This window comes from Plecotus auritus, assembly GCF_963455305.1.
Source record: "Plecotus auritus genome assembly, chromosome: 5".
Lineage (NCBI taxonomy): Eukaryota > Metazoa > Chordata > Mammalia > Chiroptera > Vespertilionidae > Plecotus > Plecotus auritus.
This window is the reverse complement of record NC_137776.1, coordinates 15,095,904-15,123,745: the sequence shown is the minus strand read 5'-3', so window position 1 is coordinate 15,123,745 and position 27,842 is coordinate 15,095,904. Positions and strand designations below refer to the sequence as shown.

Genomic DNA, 27,842 nt, shown 5'->3' with positions numbered 1-27,842 from the left:
GAGACCTGAAGAGATGGCAGGATGCAGGCAGCCAGTGTAGACTGGGAGTGAGGTGGACACGGGGGTGTGGCCCTGTGTTCTCTGGTGCAGGGACCAGTCATTTCATCTGTCTTGATCTCATTACAGAGTGGGATGTTGATGCCTAGGTTGCAGAATTTCTTCGTGAGTACTACGCAGAGTCTATGTAAAATACCTAAACAGTTTTAATGCATAGGTACTCACATATTTAGAGTTATCATTGTAAAAAATTAAATGCCTGCGTCTGAGGGAAAGAAAATTCTCCCTTTTTCTGTGAATGTATTCTTATTAGGATTATGGTTAAAAGCACTGCTATTCAACTAAAATTTCTAAAACATAACAGGTTAGACCAGCCGTAGGCAAACTACGGCCCGCTCGGCTGTTCTATCCGGCCCGCGGAGCCGAAAGAGCGGAGGGTTCTCTTGCTCTCCCCTCCGCTCCTTTACTTTGAATTTATATTAGTTCACACAAACACTCCATCCATGCTTTTGTTCCAGCCCTCCGGTCCAGTTTAAGAACCCATTGTGGCCCTCAAGTCAAAAAGTTTGCCCACCCCTGGGTTAGACTCAATAAGCAGGCATGTAGCAACTGAAATTCAAGGGGCTAGGAGTATCCATTAGAGAGCATTTTTGCCAGGAGGCAGGAGAAGTGCCCAGGGCCCACACTGAGGCACCCCCACTCCCCCAGGCCCTGCACGTGCTGCACCCTACACTGCATGGCACAAGCTGAGAGTGAGCGGCTCCTTCAACTCTGCTCCCAGGATGCCTCTCCTGTCTTCTCCTAGTCCCTGTCCATTTCAGAGGACGTCCTGCCTGGCTCACTGCACCTGTACTTTGCTTTCTGCTTAACATTTCTTTCACATTCACTCTACTTGGAGACACAACAGCTGCCTGTTGTTAGACTTGCACTTCTCAGAGAGTTCCAAAAGAGAGCTTTCCAGGATGCGTGGCTCGTGAAAGGAAACAGAGGTACATTCAAGACTATACATTTAAATATACACTGAGTGGCCAGATTATTATGATCTCTGAATGCATAATAATCTGGCCACTCAGTGTATATCCTATATAATAAAAGGCTAATATGCAAATTGTCCTCTACAGGAGTTCGACCAGCAGGCAGGCCGGCCAACCGCCCATGTCTCCTCCCCCTGGCCAGGCTGGCCGGACCCCACCCATGCACAAATTCATGCACTGAGCCTCATATATCTATACCTATATCTATATCTATACTGAGTGGCCAGATTATTATGCATTCAGAGATCATAATAATCTGGCCACTCAGTGTGTGTGTGTGTGTGTGTGTGTGTGTGTGTGTGTGTGTGTTGATTTTAGGGAGGAAGGGAGAGGAAGAGAGAGAGAGATAGAAACATCAATGATGAGAGAGAACCGTTGATCAGCTGCCTCTTGCACCCCACACACTGGGGATCAAGCCCACAACCCAGGCATGTGTCCTAACTGAGAATTGAACCATGACCTCCTGGTTCATAGGTTGATGCTCAACCACTGAGTTTCACTGGCTGGGCAAGACTATACATCTTAACTGCAGAGATGACCTTATGTTTAGTCATCAGAGAAGCACACAGAGGGACTTGCTAAAATTTCCAGTGTTGAGGGTAAGAAGTCATGACCTCATTCTCTAACTCCAGAGCCTTCATAGAAATGATAAGAATACAAGTAGGACCTTTGCTATGGGCTTGTCAAGAACAGCATTGGGAACTGGAAGGTACCAGTCACCTCTAAGAACTAGCAAAATGGGAGTTTGATGGCAGTTGGTAGACAACCTCCAACATACATATTTTTCTTAGACATAATCTTCAAAATGGCATTATTTAGTTCCTTCAACCCCATTCTCAATTAAAGTAAATGTAGCTTGATGATAACTAGCACTTTTGCTCTGGATTAAGTGGTATATTTGGATAAAATCATGTAAAGCCAGTTTTTTGTTTGTTTAGAATGGTTAAATATCAGGAATGTGTTCTGCTTTAAATAACAACAACCCAACTATAGGACTTTTAGCATAGGAGTAAATTTTTCTCATGTAACAAGATATGAATAGATGGATGGATCACAGTTCCTCCAACTCCTTAGTTCTCTTGGTCTTTCCCTCATCATCCCAATAAGGCCAGGCGGCTCCAGCTACTGAGGCAGTACCGAAGGCAGAAAGAAGGAGGGACAGTGAAGGATGGTACACTGTGACTGTCCCTTTTTATGAGGAAAGCCAAAGATTCTCAAGAAACCCACATTCCTTCCTTCTCCCTATGTTATGGCTACCCATCCTGATACCACCCCTGTGGCTCTCCCACCAAAAAAGATATGTTGGAGTCCTAACCTCTGGTACCTCTGAATGTGACCTTATTTGGAGATAGGGTCTTTACAGAGGTTACTCAGTTAGAATTGAGTCATTAGGATGAGCCCTAACACAACTTAACTGGGAAACTGAGACACAGAGACACGGATACACGGAGAACAGCATCCGGGCCGGAGGGAGCCATCTACAAGCCAAGGAGAGGAACATGGAACAGGCCTTTCTTCAGAGCCCTCGGAAGGAACCAACCTTGCCACCATGTTGATTTCAGACTTCCAGCCTCCAGAGCTCTGAGACAATACATTTCTCTTGTTTAAGCCACCCAGTTTGCGGTACTTTGTTATAGCAGCTCTAGCAAACTAATACATCCCACAAAACTTCTATTTACATTTTATTGGCTAGAACTATGCCCCTGGCCATCCCTAACTGTAAGGGAGGCTGAAGAAGTATGTATGTAGCTGAACATATCTCAACCAAAACACTAGGATTCTTGTAGCAAATTGGAGAAGGGGATGAGATGTTGGGTGGATAAACCAAGAGCGGTTTCCACAGGGGAGAAAGTGCCTATGCTTGGTAAGAGCCAGGATGGATCGCTCTCCCTCCAACACTGTTCAGAGATTTGAAATAATGCTTTGGAGACAAAGTTGTGCAAGAATACAGGGGGCCTGGATGTTGCCACAACTTGCTATATGGTTTTGCCCAAGTTGTTTTAACCTCTAAGCCTCAACCTTTTTATCTCACAAATGGAAATATTAATCTATTTGCTTAACATTGTAACACTAGGTACATCATAGAACAGTTGTCAGAACCAAGTAAAATAGCAGACATGAAACGACTTTTGAAAATATGACAGTATATTCAGATGTAAAAAGATAATTAAAGAGGAAAGAATTGAGCTTGAAATGAAGTTGGAATAAAATAGCCTTCTCTTAGAAATTAGAGGAAGTGAAGGTCAACAACCATTCCTCTAAATCAAATTCTTACTGATAAGAAGGTATTAATTGATGGAGTGGAAGTGACACCACAGGAAACAGCCCCATTATCTCAGAGTAAATAGGTAGGTGGGTGTGGCCAGATGGAATTGGTTCTAGGCTTTATAATAAGTTAAGAAAAAGAGAGGTCATGTGTCTTTGGCTTATAAGAATGCTTATCAAACATTGTGTGCACACAAATTACCTGGAGATTTTATTAAAATGTATATTGCAGCCCTAACCGGCTTGGCTCAGTGGATAGAGCGTCGGCCTGTGGACTGAAAGGTCCCAGGTTCGATTCCGGTCGGGGGCATGTACCTGGGTTGCGGGCACATCCCCAGCAGAGGGCGTGCAGGAGGCAGCTGATCGATGTCTCTCATCGATGTTTCTAACTTTCTGTCCCTCTCTCTTCGTCTCTGTAAAAAATCAATAAAATATATTTTAAAAAATGTATATTGCAGTTTAGTAGGTCTAGAGCAGTGGTTCTCAACCTTTCTAATGCCGTGACCCTTTAATACAGTTCCTCATGTTGTGGTGACCCCCAACCATAAAATTATTTTCATTGCTACTTCATAACTGTAATTTTGCTACTGTTATGAATCGTAATGTAAATATCTGTGTTTTCCGATGGTCTTAGGCGACCCTGCTAGCGGTTCTCAACTGCTGCTGTAGAGCCTAAGACCATCGGAAAACACAGATATTTACATTACGATTCATAACAGTAGCAAAATTACAGTTATGAAGTAGCAACGAAAATAATTTTATGGTTGGGGGTCACCACAACATGAGGAACTGTATTAAAGGGTCGCGGCATTAGAAAGGTTGAGAACCACTGGTCTAGAATGTGGCCTGCTAGTCTGCATTTCACACTAGCTCTCGGTGGTTGTCAGTGCTACAGTATATGACCCAACTTGGTAATTTTATGGCACTAAGTGCCATATTTTATATTTGACAATTAGGTAGACTTCCTGTTGCTCAAATTTTTTATATCTCTACTGATCTATGTCTGTTCTTTCAGTCACCAAGAAAAATTATACTATCAGTATGATTATAGATTTTTCTAGTTCTCTTTTAATTCAGTTTACTTTATCATTTTGAGGTTATAATAATAGGTACATACAGATATATGCCCAAATAATACTGAAAATATTATTTAAAAATTTTACTAAAATTATTTTGTATGATTTTTTTTTAATGTATTTTATTGATTTTTTACAGAGAGGAAGGAAGAGGGATAGAGAGTTAGAAACATCAATCAGCTGCCTCTTGCACACCTCCCACTGGGGATGTGCCCGCAACCAAGTTACGTGCCCTTGACCGGAATCGAACCTGGGACCCTTCAGTCCGCAGGCCGACGCTCTATCCATTGAGCCAAACCGGTTTTGGCTTGTGTGATTTTTTTAAAGTTGGTTTAAAAAAGTTTATGTGTACCAAAACAGATATTAGATTATCTATAGTGTGAACAGAAAAATGTTCCCTAGGAATTTATAGCCTCAAAATGGCAATGATTCCCATGAACATGTGGAAAGGATAGAAAAGCAAAGGATAGGTTCATGTATGGTACAGAAGGAGCTGGGTAGAATTTCACATTTGGACAAATTTGGTGCAGGGAGGGGACCTTTATGAGTTATGTTGCCCTTTGGCCTTCATCAAATGGGATTTCCCTAGTTTCTCAAATAATGACTAACACTGAAGTAAAGCAGAATTGCATGTCATACGTGGGACCCAGCTTGGGAGAGGCCAAAATGAAATAACCCTGTGTAAAACATGACCACATTTGCTTAGAACAGTGTTTGAACATTGCAAAGCAGAAGGGAGAGATTAGCAAGCTGGCAGAAGGTTTGAAGCCTTCTGAGATGGACACTGAAGCATCCCCCCCCCCCCCATTTAGCCTGCATAAAGGCAAGGTCAGGGCATTGGCCTCACTTACTCCTGAGAAGCACAGCAACCAGTATTAATAACTTAGCTGACTCTTCTAACCATTCTCATAAACATCCTTCTGCTAAAGAAAATTCAGTGTAATTCAAATGGGCAACCCGTCAGCAAAAACCTGCTGCTGACATTATTCATCTTCCAAACTAGCCAGATCTATCATACACATGAAAACTCATCATTGGGCACATGTGGAATAGGTATCCCTGACTTAAAGGAATGGTCACTGTCAGCAAAGTTTGAAGTGCAGAGACTTTCAATCAAATCAATCTTATTCTCCTATTGATTTCCATTACAAAATCTGAGATGCATTCTGCTGTTAAATCCCATTAACTGTGTACCAAACCCTTTGGAAATGGCATGTTTAAAAGAAAAAAGGGTATTCTGATAAAACATTGACAGTGATATTTAATATATTAATAGTAACGCAGTGCTGTATTCAACATGTCACAACCAAAAAATGCTCAGGATAAAACATAACACAATCCTACAGACTGTATCTCACATACTGCAGAGGGTAACAATTCCCCAAACACCAGCAACTTAATTTCTCACTAGTTTCACAACTGTCTTGGCATTTCTATCATTATATAGCCAAAGGACTTCTTCTTATTATTATCTAAAAGTCTTTTCTCATTTTCTACTGGTTCTCTTTCCCACAGTCTTTGTCTCGAACCCCCTGAATAGCTTGTGATGTTATTCTTAGTTGGGGAAAATTAGCCAGCCAGACTCAGTCATAGTGATTTATTGGGTCCTAGAGCAAATTAAGCCGGGAACATCCCTAAAGGCAGAACTGACAAAACTGAAGCTGTCTTACTATGAGCACGAGAGAAAGCAGGGATCTTTGGGAAAGACAGTCAAGCTGGGAAAAACACATGAAGCAGGGAAAGAAGAGACAGATATGAGATGGATTGACTCCATAAGAGAAGCCATAGGCATAAGTCTACAGGAATTGAGCAGGACTGCTGAGGAGAGAACATTATGAACATCCCTCAATCACAGGGCCACCAGGAATCAAAGCTCATTCAGTGACACATACACACACACTCTTGGGATTTGCCCATCATTGGAGCAACTGAGCATCTCCTGGAAGGAGTGTTGCAGAGGGAAATGTGGACCTCTGAAGGCTGAACTAGATACTTCAAAGGCCTTTCCTCACTTCGGAGACAGTTTTACTATCTAACATTGGTAATGTGTCTGTGTTTACCATTTTATTTTCAACCAGTGCACTTCATAATTTATGTTAAATGATCAAATGTTTTCCACAATAATATATTGAATGACTGATTCAATTAAATACTGATTTTGTTCTAAATTAAAGGATCCTGACACTTCTAAGTGCTGGTAGCTCAAACTGGAAAAATGACCTCAGATACCAATCTCCATAGGAATGATGCACCACAGGTCACAATAGCATAGAATGTCCAGCATTCTAAGGCCTAGCAGGACATTCCGGACAGTACATTTCTGCTGAATTCTTGAATTCCTAATCCTCATCATCGTGGGAAGGCAGTTTTTGTTAAGCAATAGACTACCTGAGTCAGAGCCCCATGCTCATCACCAGCAATGCCCCCCAGGTCCCTCTTTATTAACCCCTTTTGTATAACCCATTGCAATGCAAAATTCAACATTCAGGGTTGGATTTAAAATTTTATTAAAAAAATAAATGTTTGTTAAACTATAACATACTCACAAATTCTGAAAAGTCCATATAGAAAGATTGAGATGTTTTCTGGAGATCAGCAGGCAACCTGCCAAGAATTTTTGGTTATATCACCAAGACCAAGAGGGTGTTTTTTTTTTTCCCATCATATGTTCAAAAACTTCAACATGTCAGTCTCAAAACTGATACACCCAGGGCGTCAGACCCATGCTAACTAAATGCCCAAGGACCAGAGTTACAACTGAAATGTCTTTGTATGGACAATAGTAACCAGAACTGGAACAATGACCACCGGACTCCTGTGGCTGTAACCAGCACATTCTTTCCCTGCAGGCAGAAAGAGTGGGAAGCAGAATTATGAGCTGAGTACGTAACGAAAACAAAAGATGTCTATTCTCGAGGAATATTTTTATATAGGACATGACAGCCCTGATGAAGCTGCCATCTTTCTCTTCAACTGGAAATAATCCTCTGATTGTATGTATGCATTTATGTAATTGCATGTATAGCCACATACATTTTCTTCCAGATTCAAAGTCGATCTCTCACAGTCATGTTTACTAAACTCCCCCTCTCTGACACTTGTTTTTTTATGATACGGTCAAAGCAGATTTCCCAAGTTCACACTTTCCTCCACTAGAGTAAGATTGTGAAGGGAAACAAAGTTTGTATTAATGATATGACAACTTACAAATTAGTCTCCCATTCAAACATTTCTTTTAAAGCCCAGGACCCCCTCCCTCACCACCATACCCCCATGGTGGCAAACATTTACAATCCAATCCAAATATATTTGATTCCATTGCAAAGTAAGACTGCAAATCTCACAGAAGTGGAAGGTTTCATGATATCAAGGAAAGTGAAGTTGGTAAAGCAGCTGGCAAAGGATCTATAAAGTTAAATGAAGGTAAGTCAACAGGGATGATGACAATACTGATGCTTTAGAAGAGAATACTTTGAATATCAAATAATTAATCAAGACCCTTGGGAAAATTGGTGAAACCCTCACAAATTTTTACAAAATGACCCTCTTTTTGATTATGGTATAAAAGTCAAATGTGAAATAAAGCATGTTATAAGGAGCGTCACATTTTATAGAAAATAATTAAGCCAACAATATCTCCTTGATTTATTACTTATTCATTCTAATATGGACATAGTTGTACTTACAACATAAATTTTATTCAATATAGGATTGAATACATGTATTTTAGTAACACTTTTATTTTAAAAAAAAAAAAGTCCCCTGCAAACCTTTTCCTCACTAATAGCTCTGAAACGTGGTTCCTGTTTTAAGTAGCTTTACTTTGAGGAGGCTTTACCAGTGCCAATCACACAGTGCTAATAAAGACTTCCTATACTAATGAGGCAGAACTTTCCTAGTAGTAACCGTCGGATGCCTTGTGTCTATTTACATGTTAAAATTTTACCCTTTTGTTCATAAAATATCCTCCTCTTTCCATTTTTTTTTGGGGGGGAGGTAACTTATTTACACTTAGGTGTTTCCTGTAGGATCACTTCCAAATGGTGACATTATTAAAAGTAATATTAGTGTCTCCAAAGGCAGCTCATGTAGAGGACACAGACTTTGGAATCAACTTGGAGTCAGACTTACCTTTGAATCTGCTTCTGCCACTAAATAGACATATATGGTAATGAGCAAATTATGCGCCCTCTCTGAGCTTGGGTATCTTCCAATTGTGAAAATGAAGCAAAATAGCTCCCTCACAAGATTGTGGTGAAGGTCAGATGCGAACGTGTGTAAATCGCCATGTACGGAGAAGGCATTCAATAGGCAGCAGCGGTAGCAGTGCTGTTTGCTTCTTATTTGTTTGCTGCCAAAGTTCCCTTGTGATCTAATCTGTTGATTATTTTATACATTCAGAATCTCTGCATGTGTTTTGCTATGTGCATCTAGGGTTGTTAGGCTATAAAAAGTAGCGAGGCTATATTAAAAGTAGCTAAATATGACTAATATTGAAAACGTACCTTCAGGAACGCCTTGTAAATCTCTTAGAATGAATTCTAAATTATCCTGTGAAGTTTTGAAAAGTCATAATGAGGTTTTCAGAATCTACGTTGTGAAATTTTGGTTGACTTCTTCTGTAAGTCAGATGGTTAATATTTACGTGGGAAAACCTCAATGAAAGCCCCCCTTCTCCACACTCAAAACAATTTTTATAAAAAATCTTGACTTTAAAGCAAGAAACTGTCTTTTATCACATAGAGAGACGCATGCAGAGCACAATCTTGAAAGTCAGATGCTTCTGGATTGGAACCCCTGTTCAACTGCTTCTTGATTGTGTGACCCCAATTGACCTACATAATATTTCTAAGCTGGGTATCTTCATCCATGAAGTTGGAGATAATAATAATGCATATCTCGGGGTTGTCATGAGGATATCTATACTAATAAATGAGTAATATGCTAATTAGACTGGACATCTTTTGGACGACCTTCTGCAGAAAGCCACAGTGGTGGGGGCCGAGGCAGAGGTGGTTAGGGGCGATTAGGCCAGCAGGGGAGCAGTTAGGGGGTGATCAGGCCAGCAGGGGAGCAGTTAGGGGGCGATCAGGCCGGCAGGCAGAGGCGGTTAGGGCCTATCAGGCAGGCAGGCAGGTGAGCAGTTAGGAGCCAGTGGTCCTGGATTGTAAGAGGGATGTCCGACTGCCTGTTTAGGGGATCGGGCCTAAACTGGCAGTTGAACATCCCCCAAGGGGTCCCGGATTGGAGAATGTGCAGGCTGGGCTGAGGGGACCCCCCCCCCCCCCCCCGCCCACCGCTGCCCTGTGCATGAATTTCGTGCACCGGGCTCTAGTTTCATATAAAATGTTCATGTGTCCATACAGCCCAGCACATAAAAGGTGCTTAATAATTATTAACTATTTTTTATAAAATCTTCAAATTCACAAGTTAACAGGTATGTCATATTTTGTTCAAAAATGGTAAAAGCGTAACACAAAAACAAAAATTAAGTTCACGTGAGGTTCAAACATCAAATTATAGGCTTTGGTCTTTTGCCCCTGGAGTTTCCTATATCTGAGCCTTCCTCTCCTTCCTCTGTTACTTCGCCCATGAACTTCATTTCTGCCCCAGTGCTTCTCAATGGCCTCCCACTCCCCTCCCCCCCCCCATAACAAGAAAAGCAAGGGGTGGGGGCAGTGGGGGTGGGGAGAGCTTATTACAAATTGGCAAGGAGATTCTACCTCCCCTGCTTCTCTAAGACTCTGGTATGTACTTCCATGGGTCCGATTAGTTCAGATATTATTCCGTTTACGTAGCTAAAGCCAGGAGGTAACAATGGTTGACATTTGGTATTTACCTAATATCACCAGAGACTATACACTAGGTGAGTTACAAACATTATTTTGACTCTTCATAACAGCTAGGTAAGGTAGATACCACCTTCCCTATTTTTAAGACGGGTAGGCAGAGGGTCTGAGCTGGTAAGTTGCTCCAAGTCACACAGCTATGGTCATGGCAGCACCAATGACCATAAGGATCAAGTGAAAGCATTAATCGGGATGCCATGGCTCTAAGTGCTTTTCTACTTCTGGGAAAGGCCTGACCTGTCTTCCAGAGAGGCCAGCGGCCCTCTCATGCAGGCGCTAACGCATATCTGTGCCATCATACCATCTTATTCGTGTGTGACTTTTAACCTTTTTAAAAAATAGTTTTATTAATTTCAGAGAGAAGGGCGAGGGAGAAACATCAATGATGAGAGAGAATCATCGGTCAGCTGCCTCCTGTACACCCCACATGGGGATCGAGCCCCAACCCAGGCAGGTACCCTGACTGGGAATCGAATGGTGACCTCGTGGTTCATAGGCTCACGCCAGCAGGGCACTTTTAACCTTTTTATACCATTTATCGCCCAGCACCACCAACGTGTATACATAATACTAAATGTACCAAGATCCTCGTGCATACCATGCACACACATGGCAATAAATGACTATACAATGGATGTTGTAGATCTGATAAACAGAACTCCAGATATCAAAAAGTAAATAAACGACACTTTCCTCAATCCCAGTCATTTCTATTTGATTTCCCCTAGCAAATACTGAATTTCAAATTGTGCTCGTTCTAGAAAGCAGAATTTCAAATATTGTGATGCGGAGTCCCACATAGTCAGAAGGAGGGAAAGCTGAGAGGGGCCATTATAAGGGGGATGTGTTTCTTCCATTACGGGAAGAATTAAGTTTCTCATCTCTGAATAAGTACCGAATTCGGCAATCATTCCAAAAGTGGAAGTTCAGCTCACAGTGCATTTGGGGGAAGCTTGAAGTGCACGAACCATTTAAGGTCAAGAAAACAACTGGTCAACCCTAAGCACCAGCGCGGTGCAGGGTTTTCACCTCGGAGACAACAGGATCTCTATCTGTACATCTCTTTGTTTTTCCAGCTCCAGAGCAGCACGGTTTCACCTCCCGGCAGACACCTCTCCCGAAGCCACAGGGGGAGCCTCACGTTTAACCCCCTGGAAAGCTGCCGGCTCCCGCCTGCGCTCAGGTTCCCTCTATTCTTTTTAACACACTTAAGGCAAATGTCCCCTCACCTGGGAGTGGGACGCCCCGCCTGGCACCCGCTGGGGGTCAGGAGCCAGGGGCGGCGGCGCGCACCGGCTCGCGGGGCGGGGACGCGCAGCGCGGGGCGGGCCGGGCTGTCTCCGCGCCGCTCCCCTTTGTTAGGAGCCTTCCTGCACCACTTCCTTCTCGGGCGCTCGCGCTCCGCACCCGGGCAGCCAGTGGGGAATTTGTGAAGGGGTTTTTGGTGCCTTTTTTCTTTTTTTCGGTTTACTTTTTAGTAAGGGACGACCTCCCTGGGACGGCCTCTCCCTCGCGGTTCCGGAGGCCCCCGTGCCTAGGAGCGAGGCGGGGTGGGAAGTGTCATTGCCTCCCGCCGACGGCGTCTCCGCCGGTCTGCCGCCCGCTCCTCCTCCAGGAGGCATCCTAACCCCGCATTCCGCACGTCCACCTCCGGACCGGCCGCGTTCACGCCAGAATGGCGACGCGGGACCCCCTCCCCTCCGAGGGGCTCCGGGCGCCCTGGGCTCCACCAGGCACCTAGGCGAGGGTCGGAGGCCGGTGCTCGGCCGAGTCGGGCCGCCCAGGCGTCCCGGTGCCGGAGCGATCATCGCCCGGACCCTCCCCGTCCCTCGCGTTCGCGCTCCCGGCCGAGGAGCGGCGGCCTGGGCCCCCTTATATAGCCCTCTAAAAATAGCTCGCCGCGCGCCGCCTTGTGAGGCAGCAGGGAGATTCTCCACACGCCAATCCGCGCTCGCCGCCAGGGCCAAGCCCCGCCTCGGGCCCCGCTCCGCGCTGCCCATTGGTCCTCAGTGACTTCATGAGCCCCCTGTTTACCTTACATGGTCACACGCGGTCTAAAGGACGCCCTCCTCCGAGATCCCACGGCTGCGCGCAGAGCCGGGCGGAGGGAGGGATTTTGGGGAGGGGGAAGAGCAGGAGGAGGAGAAAAGGAGGAGGGGGGGAGGGGGAGAGACTACAAACTAGCAAGGATGGGGTGGGGGTGGGGAGGGAAGGGAAGGGAAGGGGGGGTGGGGAGAGAAGCGATCGCGAGAAAAAAAAAAAAAAGCAACCTCCCAAAATAAAGAGCAAAGATTGCATTAGGAGCGTACAGCGCTGCCCAAATAGATGGCAGCTTCGTGTCAGTGAGTTTGCATCCCCCTTCCTGATCCACGCGCTGGAGTGATTAGAGCCCTGGAAGGGAATTGTTACTCCCGTGGAGAAGTCCCCTCTTCCTGGCAGCCGTCTGCACTGTACACGCTGGATGCCTCTCTCCATCCACCCCACTCACTCTCTCCTCTCTCACCTCCTCTCTCCCTCTCTTCTGCATTGATTTTTTTTTTCCTTTTTAGTTGACTGAAACAAAACAAAACAAAAGGGCCACTGGATGTCTGCCTTCTTGGGGGGTGAGCCAGACAGACTGACAAACAAACAGACCCAACTGTGTTCCGGGGAGGGTTTCTCCTCCCGCTTTGCCCGGCAGCAGCAGCATGGACGTGTTGGCTAGTTATAGTATATTCCAGGAGCTACAACTTGTCCACGACACCGGCTACTTCTCAGCTTTGCCATCCCTGGAGGAGACCTGGCAGCAGGTGAATGATTTAAATTACTTGTGTAAATCGTGTGGTGGCGGCGGCGGAGACGCAGGGGCTGCGTTGGTGTGGGCTTCGGGTTTGAGTTTTTGGTTTGTCTTATCCCCCCTCACCCCCTTTTTTTGGGGCTGTTTGTTGTTTAAAATGTTTTTGGAGACAGTCATCTGCGTTTACCTCTCCACCCACCCCCTAACCCCGTACTGTGCTGAGCGGAGCTGCCGGGCGAGCTGCCTGCGTCTCAGTCACCAACACACATCCCTGCGCACACGTTGTCGGGCTCGCTGTCCCCCAGCAGAGACCTGCCTAACTTCTGGGGTTCGGAGGAGCCGAGTGGGATTGTGGTTTAGGGTTTTACGAGCGGTGGCTGACACGATACCGCGTCCGTACATGCACGAGCTTGGAGCCTTAAATCCGGTTCATTTTTTGTGCTGACAACCATCCGATTGGGGGGAACGAGGGAAGGTAGTAGCAATAAAGAACGGGAACTTGATTTTGGGATTGGAAGGTGGGCAGCAGCCAGAGAGAGGAGCCCAGTGACAAAAGATACTCAAGGGTACCTAGTAGGAGGACGGGAAGCTGTGTCTAACGCGGACCGTGCATTGTAGGTTTCCCCAGTGCAATGCCTCCAGAAAGAAAACACCCTCTCGGTGTGTCCTTGTTTCTCTTTTTTTTGTTTTGTTTTGTTTGGGATCCCTCTCCAGTTAGACAGCACAACCTCCGACAAAGGACAGTCTGTGCTTCCGTGCCTCTGACTTGGTCTTAGAGGACTAGTTAAACTCCTAGGATGCTGAAGGGCACCGGTGCCAAGTTGGCTAGGTGTCCCAGGGAGGGCAAAGTAGGGCTGGTGACAAGTTCACTGGGCTTTGTGAAGTGGAATAAAGTGCTGGTCAGTGACAAGTACGAGTGATCTGCTGCGGAAACAGTGGTTTTCTCAGCAAGGATTAGGAGCTGCCGAGGGGGACATTCTGCAGGAAAGATGGTGGGTGGGAGGTGGGGGGCCATGGGTATTTTTTGAAAATTCTACAACGTGCACGAAGGAAAGGCCAAGGAAACGGTTTGGATTTACACATGGGAAGTGTGAACTTGCCCAGTTCATCTCCGAGACACCCGCTTGCCCTTGGGGAGGGCTGCGGAGGCTTGGTGTGTGGCTGCTCTTGTAACTTCGCTCTGTGACAGCAGCTTGTTAAGGCTAATGAACGGCTGATTTTCCTCTGCCAGGATCCAAAGCAGGATTGCCAGTTTGAGGCTGGGCTGTAACAGTGGCCGCTTTAGCGAGTGAGGTTTGGCTTTTGGTACAACCGGCAGAGCGCTAAGCTGATCCTGACTGTACTATTGTTACTAGCCGCTGTGGACCCTGATTAGAGCCTGCCAGTTCCTCCAGGTATTGGCCTCTGGTGTCTGTGTGTCCACACATGCATTCCTGCCCAAGGATGCTGGCAGGTACCCTTGACTTTGTCTGCCTCTAAATGCACACACATTTCACACGTTTTTAGCATAAGGCGTGTTTCTTCAGGGCATCCTTTCCCCCATCCGTAATAAAACTACCTCATGAAGGGTCTCACTACATCTACTTCCTCCTTTTAGTTCACATCCTAATTAAACCGAAGTGCCAGAATTTCATTTTCTGAACTAGCCTTCATTTCACACTGTCAGCCCCACTGGTGTCAAATGGTTGGGTATTAACAACTGTCTAGACAGGTTAGGAAGGGAATCTGTTGATTTAGTCAGCCTGCCTAAGGCAGCTCTTGTTTGTGACTAACTGTTAAGCAGTGTTGGAGGGAAGAAAGTTGGCTTTATTTGTTTCAACGTTCCCTCCAGATGAATCACACAACTTTGTTTTGGTTCAAGTTTTCACAGTAGTAAAGCCTGCTTTTGGGGGAAGGCCTCTCCAGAGGAAACTTGCTTTTCTAGATTGGGTTAGGCCATCTCTGAGAAAGTCTAGATCTGTAAACAAACATCATTGGTTTGATAATTAGGGGATGTATTCCATCTATTGTTTCCTCAGAAGCCTTCTCAGCTTTTCCTTTCCCCCTGTCCCCCCTCCCCCCTCAACCCACCCCCCTTCCAGAAACCTCTTTCACCACCCTCCCCCCGCACCTCCCTCCTTATGTCTTGGCTTAACCCTCTCCAACTGCCAACTACCCTCATCTTAAAAGCCTTTGCCAAGCTATGCCAGAGGCACACACATACCAAAACATAACTTGTGGGGAAGCACTCCTAAATAACATATGGTTCCGAGAAGCTTGCTGCCGTGGACTCTATAGTCACAGCTGCTCTTTATCAAGGTGACTCTGACTCCTAAGTTCATACTGATGACAAAACCTCCAACCTCTATCTCTTCCTTCCCCCTTCTTCCTACCACGACCCCCCCCCCCCCCCCCGCTTCCCTCTTCTGAGTGTAAGGAGGGGGGATGCTTATATGCACTGTTGGTTCCAAATCAACCATCAGATGGTGAAATTTTGAGACTCCTTTGCTCAAAAAGGCTCAAGAAGGTTGCTACAAAGAACCCCAGGCAGCAGGAAGTTTCCTCATGCTCTGGAGTAATCAGATTTTAGAGGTCAAATAAGGAGCAATTATTAGATGTTCTCCTGAAAGTGAGCAGTGTACCTGGTTTTGAGGAGATGAGTGAAATACAGAGATTCCAATAATCTGATTTGACTTTGTTTATAGAGAAAGAATGGCTTGGATGATAAACCCAAGAACATCTGTGCATTTGAAAATTGAGGATGAACTATTTGAGGATTTTATTTTAAACATATGGTCTGAGATAACTGTCCTGCTTAATAGTCAGTGAGCCTATGACGGCCCTCCTGTCACGGATTTATATTTTGACATTGAGTTTTCAGGCAATGATACCTTATCCACATACAACTCCAACTCTGAAAATCATTGCGGGTATAATTTTAAAACCCAGATGGACTTCCTACATTAACTGCTCTCCACTCCTGGGCTCTGACTGCATACTTAAGCACTTGGCCCAAGTAACATCATCTCTGCCTGTCATATAACTATAAATTACACTGTGCTTATGTGGTCTATTATTTTATGGAATTCAGCTGACGCACAAGTCTTAAGGCTACCAGCCTTAACCTCTTTGGAAACTTGCAGGAAAATTTTCCAAGAGCTGTCTGAGCAAAAGTAGGAAAAAGTCAAAAATATGACAGAAGCTAGAATAGCTTATAGGGTACCACTCGGTGATGGATAAAAGAAGAGCCATTCATGAGTTTTGTTGGCAATAGCAAACATGTTTTCTCTGGACCCACTGTTGAGTTATAAATAAAAAGGATTTGATAAAATTTTCTTGGTTGTTTGCCTTCGGGAAGCTACAGAGACTTTTAGAATTTGGATACATTCTTTATCCCCAGCCTGCTATTCCATCAGTGCAGGTCAAGTAATGATTTGCACTTGGCTATGCTGTCTAAGTCTTATTTGCACTTAGCTGTGCTTCATGCCATTGAGGAGCATGGTATGTTTACTTGAAATCTCTTATGGAATTGTGCTTGTTGTTAATGCTGATTCATAATTGGCAGATGGGGTCAGTTTCAGGCCTCCCTTTTGCTCAGAGAAAAATTTTCCACTGCTACTGGAAACAAATAAATAAATCATAGAATATTCCTCCCTCCTCCCCCATTTCCCCATTGTTTTAAACTAATGGCATACTTGGCTACTGTAAGAACTAAAACATCCCCATAGCACTGCAATTTCAACTCGGCTTCAGACATCCTGAAACACTTTTACAAGGGCCTTCGGTACGAGGCATCTCTAGGGGACAACCTACAAAAATGGTTGCCTTCCAAGAACAGCCTCGTGGTACAAGGGATGGGATTAGATCTGTGAGCCGCATTGCTTCTCCCTCTCTAAGGTGATCTTGCCTTTGCACACTGCCTTCTATAGGCCTGAGCAGCCAGGTGCTGTCTCAGCCAGAAAGACAAAGCAAACCGGAGGGTCCCTGCATCCGCAGGTTTGCCTCTGTCCCCAATTTGCAGAAACCCTTGTCATGAATTAGAATTTCTTGGCAACAGCACCACCCAGGGAAATTTGTAGACACAAAGGAGCCTTGCTAACCACACTGAAAGGATAAAATAGCTGCTGCTTTGTAAAAAGAAAAAAAAAAAGTGATTTGTGTGCTCTTCAGTTACCATAAGTCTGTATATTATTTTTATTTGAAACAGTGTCTTGGTAGATGGGAAAAAAAAATTAGAATTGCCCGTTATCTAGAATTTCTGTATAAGGATGCAATCACTAAATAAAAGGTAGCTTTACAAATGAAAGCACGTGTGAATGCAATCAATCACACACTTAGCCTTTCTTTAATAGATTCACTTCCATGTTCTTTACAATAGATACATCTTTGTGTAGGTGTAGGGGTTCTCAACCATTATCATTCACTCAACTTGTTTGCTGTTTGGTGTCTGCAAGTGGGTGAATGTTACAATGCAGATATTTCTGCTACATCTGTCTTTAGTGAGCAGTGTGTGTGTGTGTGTGTGTGTGTTTGGGGGGCATAAAGGAAGTGCTGACTTCTTTGTTCTCCATAAAATACCCCCCCTTCTTACCCTGATAGAGAATGTGATGTTGGGGTCCAGTCCATTTAAAGGGCAGGACAGAAGATGCACTATGACAGCCGCACCCTGAAATGATTTATGTGTGGGCATGTCAGAGACCTTCAGCTTCCAAATGGGGCTCTTGCTCCCTCCCAGCCCATTCTAAATATAAGTGCCAGTGGGGCCTATTTGCCTGTCCACTTAAACGGGAAGAGTTTAGAGAGGGTCCTAATGGGGCTTTTAGTAGCCATTCTCTTATAAATCTTCAGGTTCTTCTCCCTTCAGAGAATTCCTGTGTTTTAAATTTTGAGTACAAGGAGGCATTGCAGTCTTCTTTAATCACTCCGTGCCTATTGGGGGAAGAAGAATGCAGCTTACTCTGGCCGGTCCCAACTGGCTGGTGTTGATAGGATAGCTGACCACGCGGGTTAGTAGATGCCCCCTCTCTCTGCAGTTTGCAGCATGTGTAAGGGTTTTTTGTTGTTGTTGTTTTTAAATCACCTTTGCTGAACCCCAAGACTGTGATTCTGGTTCACTCCGTTATAGCAGCTAGCATGTGTGCTGGGACTGGGACTTGCTGAAAGTTTAGGACAGCTCCCCAACTTAACCTGAGTGGTGCCAGGAGGGTGAGGGGTGGAGATTTAGTCTCTATGAATAAATCCCTTTGCTTTCCCAGATCAATAAGTGAATGCTTGCTTTGCATACGCAGGTGGAGACATTTTAACCCAAATTATCAAATCTTACCAAGCACAGTGATTAGGAAGCTCCACAACCACTTCTGCTAGTATCCAATCATTAAAGTTACAGGTAACACTGACAAGTTAAGAAACACTCCTCTGCCCAGTGACATTGTGTGTTATCTCAGAACATCCACAGGAGAAAACATCCTTAGTCAATTTAGTGTAATAGATCATTATGCTAAGCAGAATAAGCCAGTCAGAGAAAGGCAAATTGTCACACGATCTCACTTATATGTGGAATCTAATGAACAAAATAAACTGACAGACAAAATAGGTCCAGAGGCTTGGATACATGGAACAGATCTCAGAAGGGAGGGGGGAAGAGATTAACCAAAGAATTTACATGCGTATAGGCATAGGCTATGGACACACACAATAGTGTGGGGAAGGGATTGGGTGGAGGGGGGAAAAGAGGGTGGAGTGGAGGACATCTGTAATACTGTCAACAATTAAAAAAAGAGTCCCCGCAATAAACCAAGTATTGCCGTTAATAGGACATGCTTTTACCTAACGTTGGTCATGATCTTGCTCCTCCCCCTACTTTGCCTTTGTTTTCTGCTGCTGACTTGGAGAACTATTTTTATTGCCGTGAGTCCTTTTCCGTTTCCTCACTTGGTGTTTTGGTGTGACCCTGAGAACTTGGTCCAGCTAAGTGTACTGTGTCTGATGCGCTCTCGTCCATCACATGTGCGCTGTGTCCAGGTTACAGCTGAGCAGCAGTGGGATATGGGTCCAGGATCAGCCTACTGGAGATGTGACTTCTGATTTCACAGTGAAGCCATTCCTGACTGGCCTGGTAGATGCACCCAGTCACACCTTGTGGGTTTTTCTTGGTTTATACTAACATGTGGACAATATTTCGCAGTAAGTGCTTCATTCCTTGATCTGGTTATGTGCAAAGCACTGTTTGGGTGATGCAAAGTTGAACTGGATCTGGATTCTGCCTTGGATGGGCTTGACTCCGGTGGGGGAGAATAAGCATGTTCAAAATTAAACAAGAAAAAACTAGAATACAAATGCCAAAATAAAGAAATTTTAAGTCCTCTGAGTTTTTGAACACTGAACTGTGTCTATTTGTACTTACCACTTTGTTGCAACCTTGTTTATAAAACATGCCTGAATTTTCACTAAGTTCTCTTGTTCTTTTAGCTAATGGCATGTCAGTCAGGGGCTAGTGGCCCTTTCAGGACAAATGAGTGTACAGTGTGGAAACACATGTCTGTCCGTAATGGCCAGGAAACAGCATCCATGTCTGTGTCATTCGGAAGTGATTAGAGGTAATTAACATAATTAATGTAGAGCCATATGCAGTATCTATTTCGGAATATGGGTTTATTGACATTTCCTGAGGGTCATATTGAAACTCAGGCCCCAGGCCTTAAACCAGAGCTAGGAGCATAGGCTCTTAGAATCTCTTATCCTAAAAGGGTCTTCAAACACTAGGGTTGCACCAAGTGGTTGTTAAACCAGACAAGCCATTGATCCTCCAAGGTCACCTACTGTTGTTATCGCCAAAGGGCCCAGGACTCTCTTGGATGCCGAGATCAGTTCACTTTTCATCACCCTGTTCTAAACAAACTTGGAGTCACTTATCATTCTTTCCTCTGCTCTCACTCTCTCCCCTTAAAGGGAGGCAAGAAAATCTTGCTTTGACTTTGGAGAGTACTAGTACATGGAATTGTGGAATGGTTTAGGCCCTAAATGAATATCTTGAAGAAGGCTTATATATGTAACTTAATCCCTTTTCCACTTTTAATAATGTGTGGTAACCTGGAAAATGTATGTTGCCCTGAATAACAAAACAGAATAACAGAAACTCCGAATTATAACTTGTCTTATTAAAAAAAAAGTACTGTCACTTGAATAATAACAAGTAGAGTGGGAATAAAGTGGGGGTGGGGGTGATTGAGGTAATGTGGTGGGGAGTTGGATGGGTGATAGAACTGGGGTTTTATGTAGAAAGCGTCAAACGTGAAATGGCTTTGTCTCTGACCCCTTTCCAACAAAGGGACTGCCGGAAACTAACAGCAATCATGTGCCAATTCAGAAAAATCTTTTAGACGTGTTTGTAAGTTTCTTGAGAGGATTGGATAGGCAGTGAGGTTGTGATGTTGGACAGATTTAAACAGAAAATACTGAATATTGTGATAAGCAGTTGGGAAGAAAGTCGGCTTCTGGGAGGCTTTTAAAAAAGCCCTTTTGGGGCTAGAGGTTGAAGCAGGCCTCATTTTCACAACGTCCCTAGTGAGGAGAGGAAACATAGGGTTGCTTTCCACTCCTTTGCCCAGTGAGTGTTTGCCCTTCTCGACCCAATCTCTGGTAGTTATGATGGTGAAAATTCTTTGTTGGAAATCATCTCACAAATCCGTTTCACCTCTAGATCTTCAAAACTGAGATTTCCATCCCAAATGGAGGCTACTTCATTTCCTCAAAGCTGTAATCTACATCTCCAATTTGGATATTTTCCTGAGTTTCAGGCTCACATGTTGGAATTGGAAATGTGAGAATGACAATACTACAGGCTTTTGGGGTTGTCCCAGGATCACTAGCTTAAACTCATCAACTTCTTTCCTTCATTTCCTGGCTTTCTGATGTCTTGATCTGAGCTTTCTTCCTGTATCTAGGTTTGAAGCTTCAGTCAGCTTTGGCTCCTCTCTTTCTCTTAAATCTAATCAGTTGAGAAATCCTGCTCATTTGACTCCTCCTATACTTCATATTCTTCAACTTTCTATTCCCTCTGCCATTGCCCAAAGGCAGCCCCTGTCACCTCCCCTAGACTGACTTTCTACTTCCATCACCATGGTTTCAAGTTGTCAGTGGCGCCCTGTTACACAGAGGATGGAGCAAAACTTCTAAGAGTCAAGACATTCCAAGACTAGGTTTAGAGAATAGTTACAAGTTTCGCCCTTTCATGTGCAGTAAGTGCCATCCAAATGGATGACTGTGCTTTTCCTGTTTCTGTTTTTATGTCATTTCCGTCAGCCTTTTCCTTCCTTCCTCTTCACATCTGATTCTCTTTGTCCAAATTCTACCCATCCTTTAACATGATGTCCCATCTTCTAGGAAACGCCACCCCTTTTCTTTGGCCAACAATAATTGCTATTATTACATTCTTGTGTAGAACTTTTTACTTCCTCATGCTGCTTTTAAGTTTTGTCTTGTAGTATAGCTTTCCTTTTTATTTATTTTTTTTCTTTTTGTCATAGTTTTCAAGTTGGATTGTATGACTGAGAGCAGACTTGATACCTTGGTTATAATTTTGATAATATACTTTTGGTATAGCATTCATCAGGTTCTTAAAGAATGCTGTGCTAGGCATTCAATGGATATTTAAGGATTATCATATGACTTGATTTAAGATTTGCCTGTGTCTATAGCAATGGTTTTCAACTGTGGGGCATCCCTGACCAACTAAATCAGTATCCATTTGGTAGAATGGATAGGCATCAATGTTTTTGAAAGCTTCTAGGTGATTCTAATATGTAGCCAAGGCTTATAGGGTTAATATCATATATATCAGAGTTGTAGGCGCCTACTCCATGTATGGAAATAGTTCATTTCTTATGTAATTGAATGTAAGTGTAACAGAGGTTTATACTAAAGCAGGGCAGTACTGGTGGATATAGTTCATGTAGCTCACTGATTAATAGTGACCGCTTAAGTGTTATTTCATCCTTTTTGTTTTGGTTTTCCTCACCTTACAGTATCTAATGCTCATTTGGCTCACATTTCCTGTGACCCAGAGGTTTGCTTAACCTGGTCAAATTCCGTTTCTGGTAGCTTTGTGATGCTGGGCATTAAACTTTGACCATGCTGTGCTTCAGATAATTCATTCTTGGAAGGCCCTTGACCATGATTTTCCACTTACCTCAGCCTGTGCTTTGGTTGTAAAGGGATGGATGCGTGTATGAACATATGTGGGATGATGCCGGATAGGCATTCGGTAGTAGCTCTCCATATTTCTTACTGACCTCACTATGGAAGTAGACTCTGTTTATAAGGAATTTCAAAGGACCCATGTTTCTAGTAAGAGTAGCAAAAATAAACTGTGGGAGAATTGCCACTGAGGACATTCAGGCAAGGAGGCTGCCTCCCCGTCTGTGAAGGCTTAACTCTTGTGGCAATGACCATGGGCATGTGGTGATCTTCACAAAGAAGCCTTAGAAATGCCTCTATTTCACACTGTAATGTTTGCCAAAATGTATGTACTGTAGCTACATCCTTTCATCTATAAACTGTCTTTGATGGGGGTAAGAAAGAACATCATGAGAAGCGCTCAGAGCTTAGGGTTGAAGGATGCCTTTTGGAAAGCTCATTCCAGCTGTGAAAACGGCAATTAGCCGTGGAGCAATTGCTCTGGAAGGGAGTGCCCGCCGGCTCCTGCTCCTGACCCCACTCCCACCCTCACCTTCCAGAGCCCCGTTAGCAGGAATTCATTGAACGGGTCACCGAGTTGGCTCTTAGTTTTGGAGAGGCAGCACATTTGCTCAGTGTACAAAGGAGTAGAATGACATTCCATCTACTTTTACCTTTTGAGCTTTTGTTCTTGGTTCATTTGGTCACGGTAGACCCTGTTAAGCATAGCTCCTGCCCATGAGGGTGAAGGTGTCTTCTGTGAGGAGGTCCCAGTGCAGATATGATTTTCCTGTGAGCTACCTGAGGTGCTACTCAATGTAAATTCACTACTGTGTTCCAAGGTTGTTCAGCCCTGGCCTGTGCATTTGCCTCTCTATATCAAGGTGCTCATTTTCTCTAATATGGACCAAGAGATTATTTCTCTTGTTTGCTTGTGAAAGTCTAACAAACATCTTTATTGAGCTGTTTGTTCTCAAAGGCTTAGGGTGTTTTGCTCACAATCTCATCATTGGCACATTCCTTCTGTAACTAAGGAGCAGGCAGATGTTACAGAATTTCCCTTTCAGAGGTGAGAACATGGGGCAGAGGAAGATTTAGCAAGCTGTCTTAATGTGGCTACAAAGCAAATGACTTGCAAAACCAGTGGTGGAACACACTTTCCCCTTCCCTCTTTCCTCGTTCCACTTGGCTAATCTTCCTATCATCATAATAAGCGTCATTAAGACTACCTAATATATATCAAATACTTCAAACAGATAATATCTTTTGAGCACCTAATATGCAGCATTTCATGCAATACTCACAACCACCCTGTGTATTGCATATTCTGTTTATTCCCATTTTGCAGATGGAGACTTTGAGGTTAGAGATATTAAATGGCTTGCCTGAAGTCACACAACTTGGAAGTGGTTGGGCTAGGATCCAGACCCGGGAAGTCAGCTCAACACTGAATTTTTACATTTACATTCACTCCTCCTTAGGTGGTAGGCACCAAGCCAGAAGCCTAAGCCTGGCAACCAGTGGACCTGTAGGGAGTCGCACGGTTCTCGGGTCTTTTTACTGGGTTTTGGTTTTCTCACCATAAAGAGACTAGATTGTGCTAAACTTCCTTACGGTCACAGTGTTTCGTAGTAGTTACATTACTTGGAGGCTTTGAAATCTGGCGGAGCTGGATCCTTGAGAAAGCCACATAACATCTTTGAGTCCCATTCCATCATCTGTGGAATGGCGTTAATCATGCCTACATGAGGCCAGGCAAGCTCTCTGGTCCTGTGTCTGGCACATAGCATCCACTCAACAAATGCTCTTTTCTCCCCTATTTTCAGCTCTTCTTCCTCCCCTCAATGCTCTTTTTTTAAATAGTATCACTTGTCTCTCTAAGACAAGGGTGGGGAACATCCAGACCGTGGGCTGTGTAAGACCCAGGAAATCATTTGGTCTGGCCCTGCCAAGGCATTCCGATGAATAAATTAAATGTTTGACCAAAATTTAGCAGGTTAAATTTTAAGTTGATCATTTTGTATGGCCCAGGAGTGATGTTATAAATATCAAAAGGGCCCTTGGCATTAAAAAGGTTCCCCCTGCCCTGCTCTAAGGTCCCAGTGATCCTGGCATACCTAAGAGAAGGTGAATGATTGAGGCTAGGCAAGGGAGTGTGCTGAGCATTGGACATGGTATTCTTTTATCCATCCACAGGAGAGGCTCACATGAAGTTACTTGTACTTAGAACTGGGGGAAAACAAGCAATACTCATTATCCCCAGAACTGACCTTAGTTTGACATCCTTGGAATTTGCTTGGCCTGCTCATGCAAATATCCAACCCGTTCTCCTTTCTTCCTCTCCAGTTTTACTTATGACTTACTGCTCAGTTTTTCCAGCATACAGTTATTTTTTTAAGGGCCAGAATTAGGCACATATAACATAATACAGTACTGGTTACTATACCTGCCATTTCTGCCTTACCTGATGACTGAGCTTACAGCAGCTTATGAGAGTGAATGAGGTTTTATGAGATCTATAAATATCTCAGATAGGATTTTTATTTCATTTTCCCCCTTCAAATAAGACATAATGGAAGCACTCACATACACAAGGAATATTTTTTCTGTGATAAAGTAGGGTGTTTTTGAATTGGCCTCTGAGAAGCAATAATTTGATGTGGCTATTCGTGTTGGGAGTTCTGTGGGGGAGGGGGAAGAATCATGCATATGTTGCTACAAAACTCAAGGATTATTTCCTCATATTGAAGGTTTAGCCCAGCACCTATGGAGAGATTTATTTCAGAGATGCCAGCCCTGTGTGCAGGCTGCATTCCCTCCTTCCCAGGAGTATGCATTTGTGTTTTCTTAGATACATAGAAACCATTGGCTGGCTGGGGTGGGGATGGAGGGCTCCAGGAAAGAATGTTTTCATTTGTCCCAAGGGAAGATGTTTTCATCCTTCTCCCCACTTCCTGGATTTCCTGGGAAGATTTCACACCACTTAATAGATTGCAATGAGATTTTTTTTCTCTTAAAAAAAAAAAGTCTTAAGCTTATACAATTTTAAAAAACACACATTAACCAATACTAAAAATACATTTTTTAAAATCTTGCTCGTTGAGGGTATCTACAAGGAACCCTGAACTTGTAAATTTAAAAAATGTTTTTTATTTTAAAATAATAAATGGCATCAAATCGTTATGGTATTTAGATTTCATTGGATACATTTAAAAGGCTGATGGAACTATTTTATTTTATTATTTTTAAAAATCTTTATTGTTGAGTTTATTACAGAATCCTCTCTATTTTCCCCCCATTGCCTCCCTCCACCCGGTTCCTGCCCCGCCTTCACCACCCTATTGTCTGTGTCCATAGGTAATGCATATATGCGTATAAGATCTTTGTTTAATCTCTTCCTGCCCTCCTACCCCCCTTCTCTCTGAGAATCATCAGTCTGTTGCATTTCCATGCCTGCCTCTGATTCTTTTTTATTCACCATTTTATTCTGTTCATTAGATTTCTTATTCGTTTATTTTGATTTTTAGATCCAGTTGTTGATAGGTGTGTATTTGTTGCCATTTTGTCATTCATATTTTTTATCTTTTTCTTTTTCTTCTTCTTCCTCTTCTTAAAGAATATCTTTCAGCATTTCATATAATACTGGTTTGGTGGTGATGAACTCCTTTAGCTTTTTCTTATCTAAGAAGCTCTTTATCTGACCTTGAATTCTGAATGATAGCTTTGCTGGGTAGAGTAATCTTGATTGTAGGTCCTTGCTATTCATCACTTTGAATGTTTCTTGCCACTCCCTTCTGGCCTGCATAGTTTCTGATGAGAAATCAGCTGACAGTCGTATGGGCATTCCCTTGTAGGTAACTAACTGCTTTTCTCTCGATGTTTTTATGATTCTCTCTTTGTCTTTAGCCCTTGGCATTTTAATTATGATGTGTCTTGGTGTGGTCCTCTTTGGGTTCCTCTTGTTTGGGACTCTTGGTGCTTCCTGGACTTGTAAGTTTATTTCTTTCACCAGGTGGGGGAAGTTTTCTGTCATTATTTCTTCAAATAGGTTTTCCATATCTTGCTCTCTTGCTTCTTTTGGCACCCCCATAATATGAATATTGGTATGCTTGAAATTGTCCCAGAGGCTTCTTACACTATCTTTATATTTTTGGAATCTTATTTCTTTTTGCTCTTCTGGTTGGGTGTTCTTTGCTTCCTCATATTTCAAATCGTTGACTTGATTCTCAGAATCCTCTACTCTACTGTTGAATCCCTGTATGTTATCCTTTATTTCAGTCAGTGTATGCTTAATTTCTGACTGGTCCATTTCTATGTGTTTGGCCTTCTCACTAAGAGCCTTGAAAGTCTCACTAAGTTTCTAGAAGATTCTTGAGTAACCTTAGAACTGTGGTTTTGAATTCTATATCCAGTAGTTTGCTTTCTTCCATTTCTTCATTTGTGACATGTTTCTTTCTCTCTGCATTTTGGCTGCTTCCCTGTGTTTGTTTCTATGTATTGGATAGAGTTTCTGTGGTCTCCTTGAGTTGGTAGAGTGGCCTTGTGTAGTAGGTATCCTTTTGGGGCCAGTGGCTCAGCCTCCCCAGTCACCTGAGCTGGGAACTCTAGGTGCACTCCTTTGTGGGCTGTGAATACAGTCTTCTTGTAGTTGAGCCTTGATTGCTGTTGGTGTCACTGGAGGAATTGGCCTCCAGGCCAATTGGCTGTGAGGACCAGTTGTGACTACAGTGGAAGAGATGCTGTGCAGGAAACACCCCTATGGAGCAGGACTTGCTTCAGTGGGGCTTTGGTGCTCACTGAGTCTTCCCATTGAGTGTGTTGCTTATGGATGTGTAGAGTTTTAATCTAATATGGTCTGACACTGACCACTGGGTACACTGGCTCTTGGGTCTCCAGGGAGGTACAAAGTCAGCCACTGCCTGGGGCCACCCAGCATGAGTTACAGAGACATCTGCAGATTCCTCCTCTTTGTCTTGGGGTTGGAAGTGCCCAGATGAGGTTCAGTTATGAAGCAAGGCAGGCTGGTGCTGGTTTGGGGCTCCTTGACCCAGCTGCAGCTTATCTGAGATTTTTAAGGATAGGCTACTCATATGCAAAAGCAGCTGCAGGCAGTTTGGGTGGGGTTGTAAATTGCATGGGAAGGGGTCTTAGGGAATCACCAGGGCGGAGCAAACAGAAATGGCTGCCAGTCAGCCCTGCAACCAGGGAAGTGCCAGCACAGGAACAATGATCTCTGTGAGTACCGAGTACCTCCGTCTCTCCTGGGAGAAAGCCACCCCCAAGTTCCTATCCAGATGCCAGACCAATGTGTCCCCCAGAGCCTCGCCCTGATGCTGGAGCTCAGAGGAAGCAGAACCTTGTAAGTTCAGTTCATGGTGCTGGCCTTTTAAGAGGAATAGCGGGGTTTCCAATAGCCTCTGTGTCACTGAGCCCCAATCTGCACTGGTTTTTAGAGCCTGTAGTTATGGGGACTTCTTTTCCCAGCTCTTGGAGTCTGGGCTGAGGGTCTGGTGTGGGCCTGGGACCCCTTGCTCCTCCTGACGGCCTCCACAGAGACATTCTCCCTCCCGATTAAAAAAGGGGCACATGTGGGTGCCAGACCAGCCGGTTCTGGGCCTCTGCTCCTCCTACCAGTCTTAGTGAGCTTTCTTCTTTACTTCTCTAGTTGTAGGACTTCCATTCAGCTAGCTTT

General features: G+C 43.9%; 1 protein-coding gene across 2 annotated transcripts in view; it reads left to right on the top strand.

The window, feature by feature from the left end:
- The first annotated feature begins 12,370 nt into the window (after positions 1-12,370).
- Positions 12,371-27,842, top strand: part of KLF7 (KLF transcription factor 7) — a 92,542-nt gene continuing 77,070 nt past the window's right edge. Inside the window, exon 1 of one of the 2 annotated variants that reach the window (XM_080669306.1) lies at positions 12,371-13,010. In XM_080669306.1, coding sequence (XP_080525432.1) covers positions 12,909-13,010 — 102 coding nt within the window. In that variant the 5' untranslated portion in view covers positions 12,371-12,908. The remainder of the gene's footprint in view (positions 13,011-27,842) is intronic. The other variant, XM_080669307.1, reaches the window with a different exon arrangement.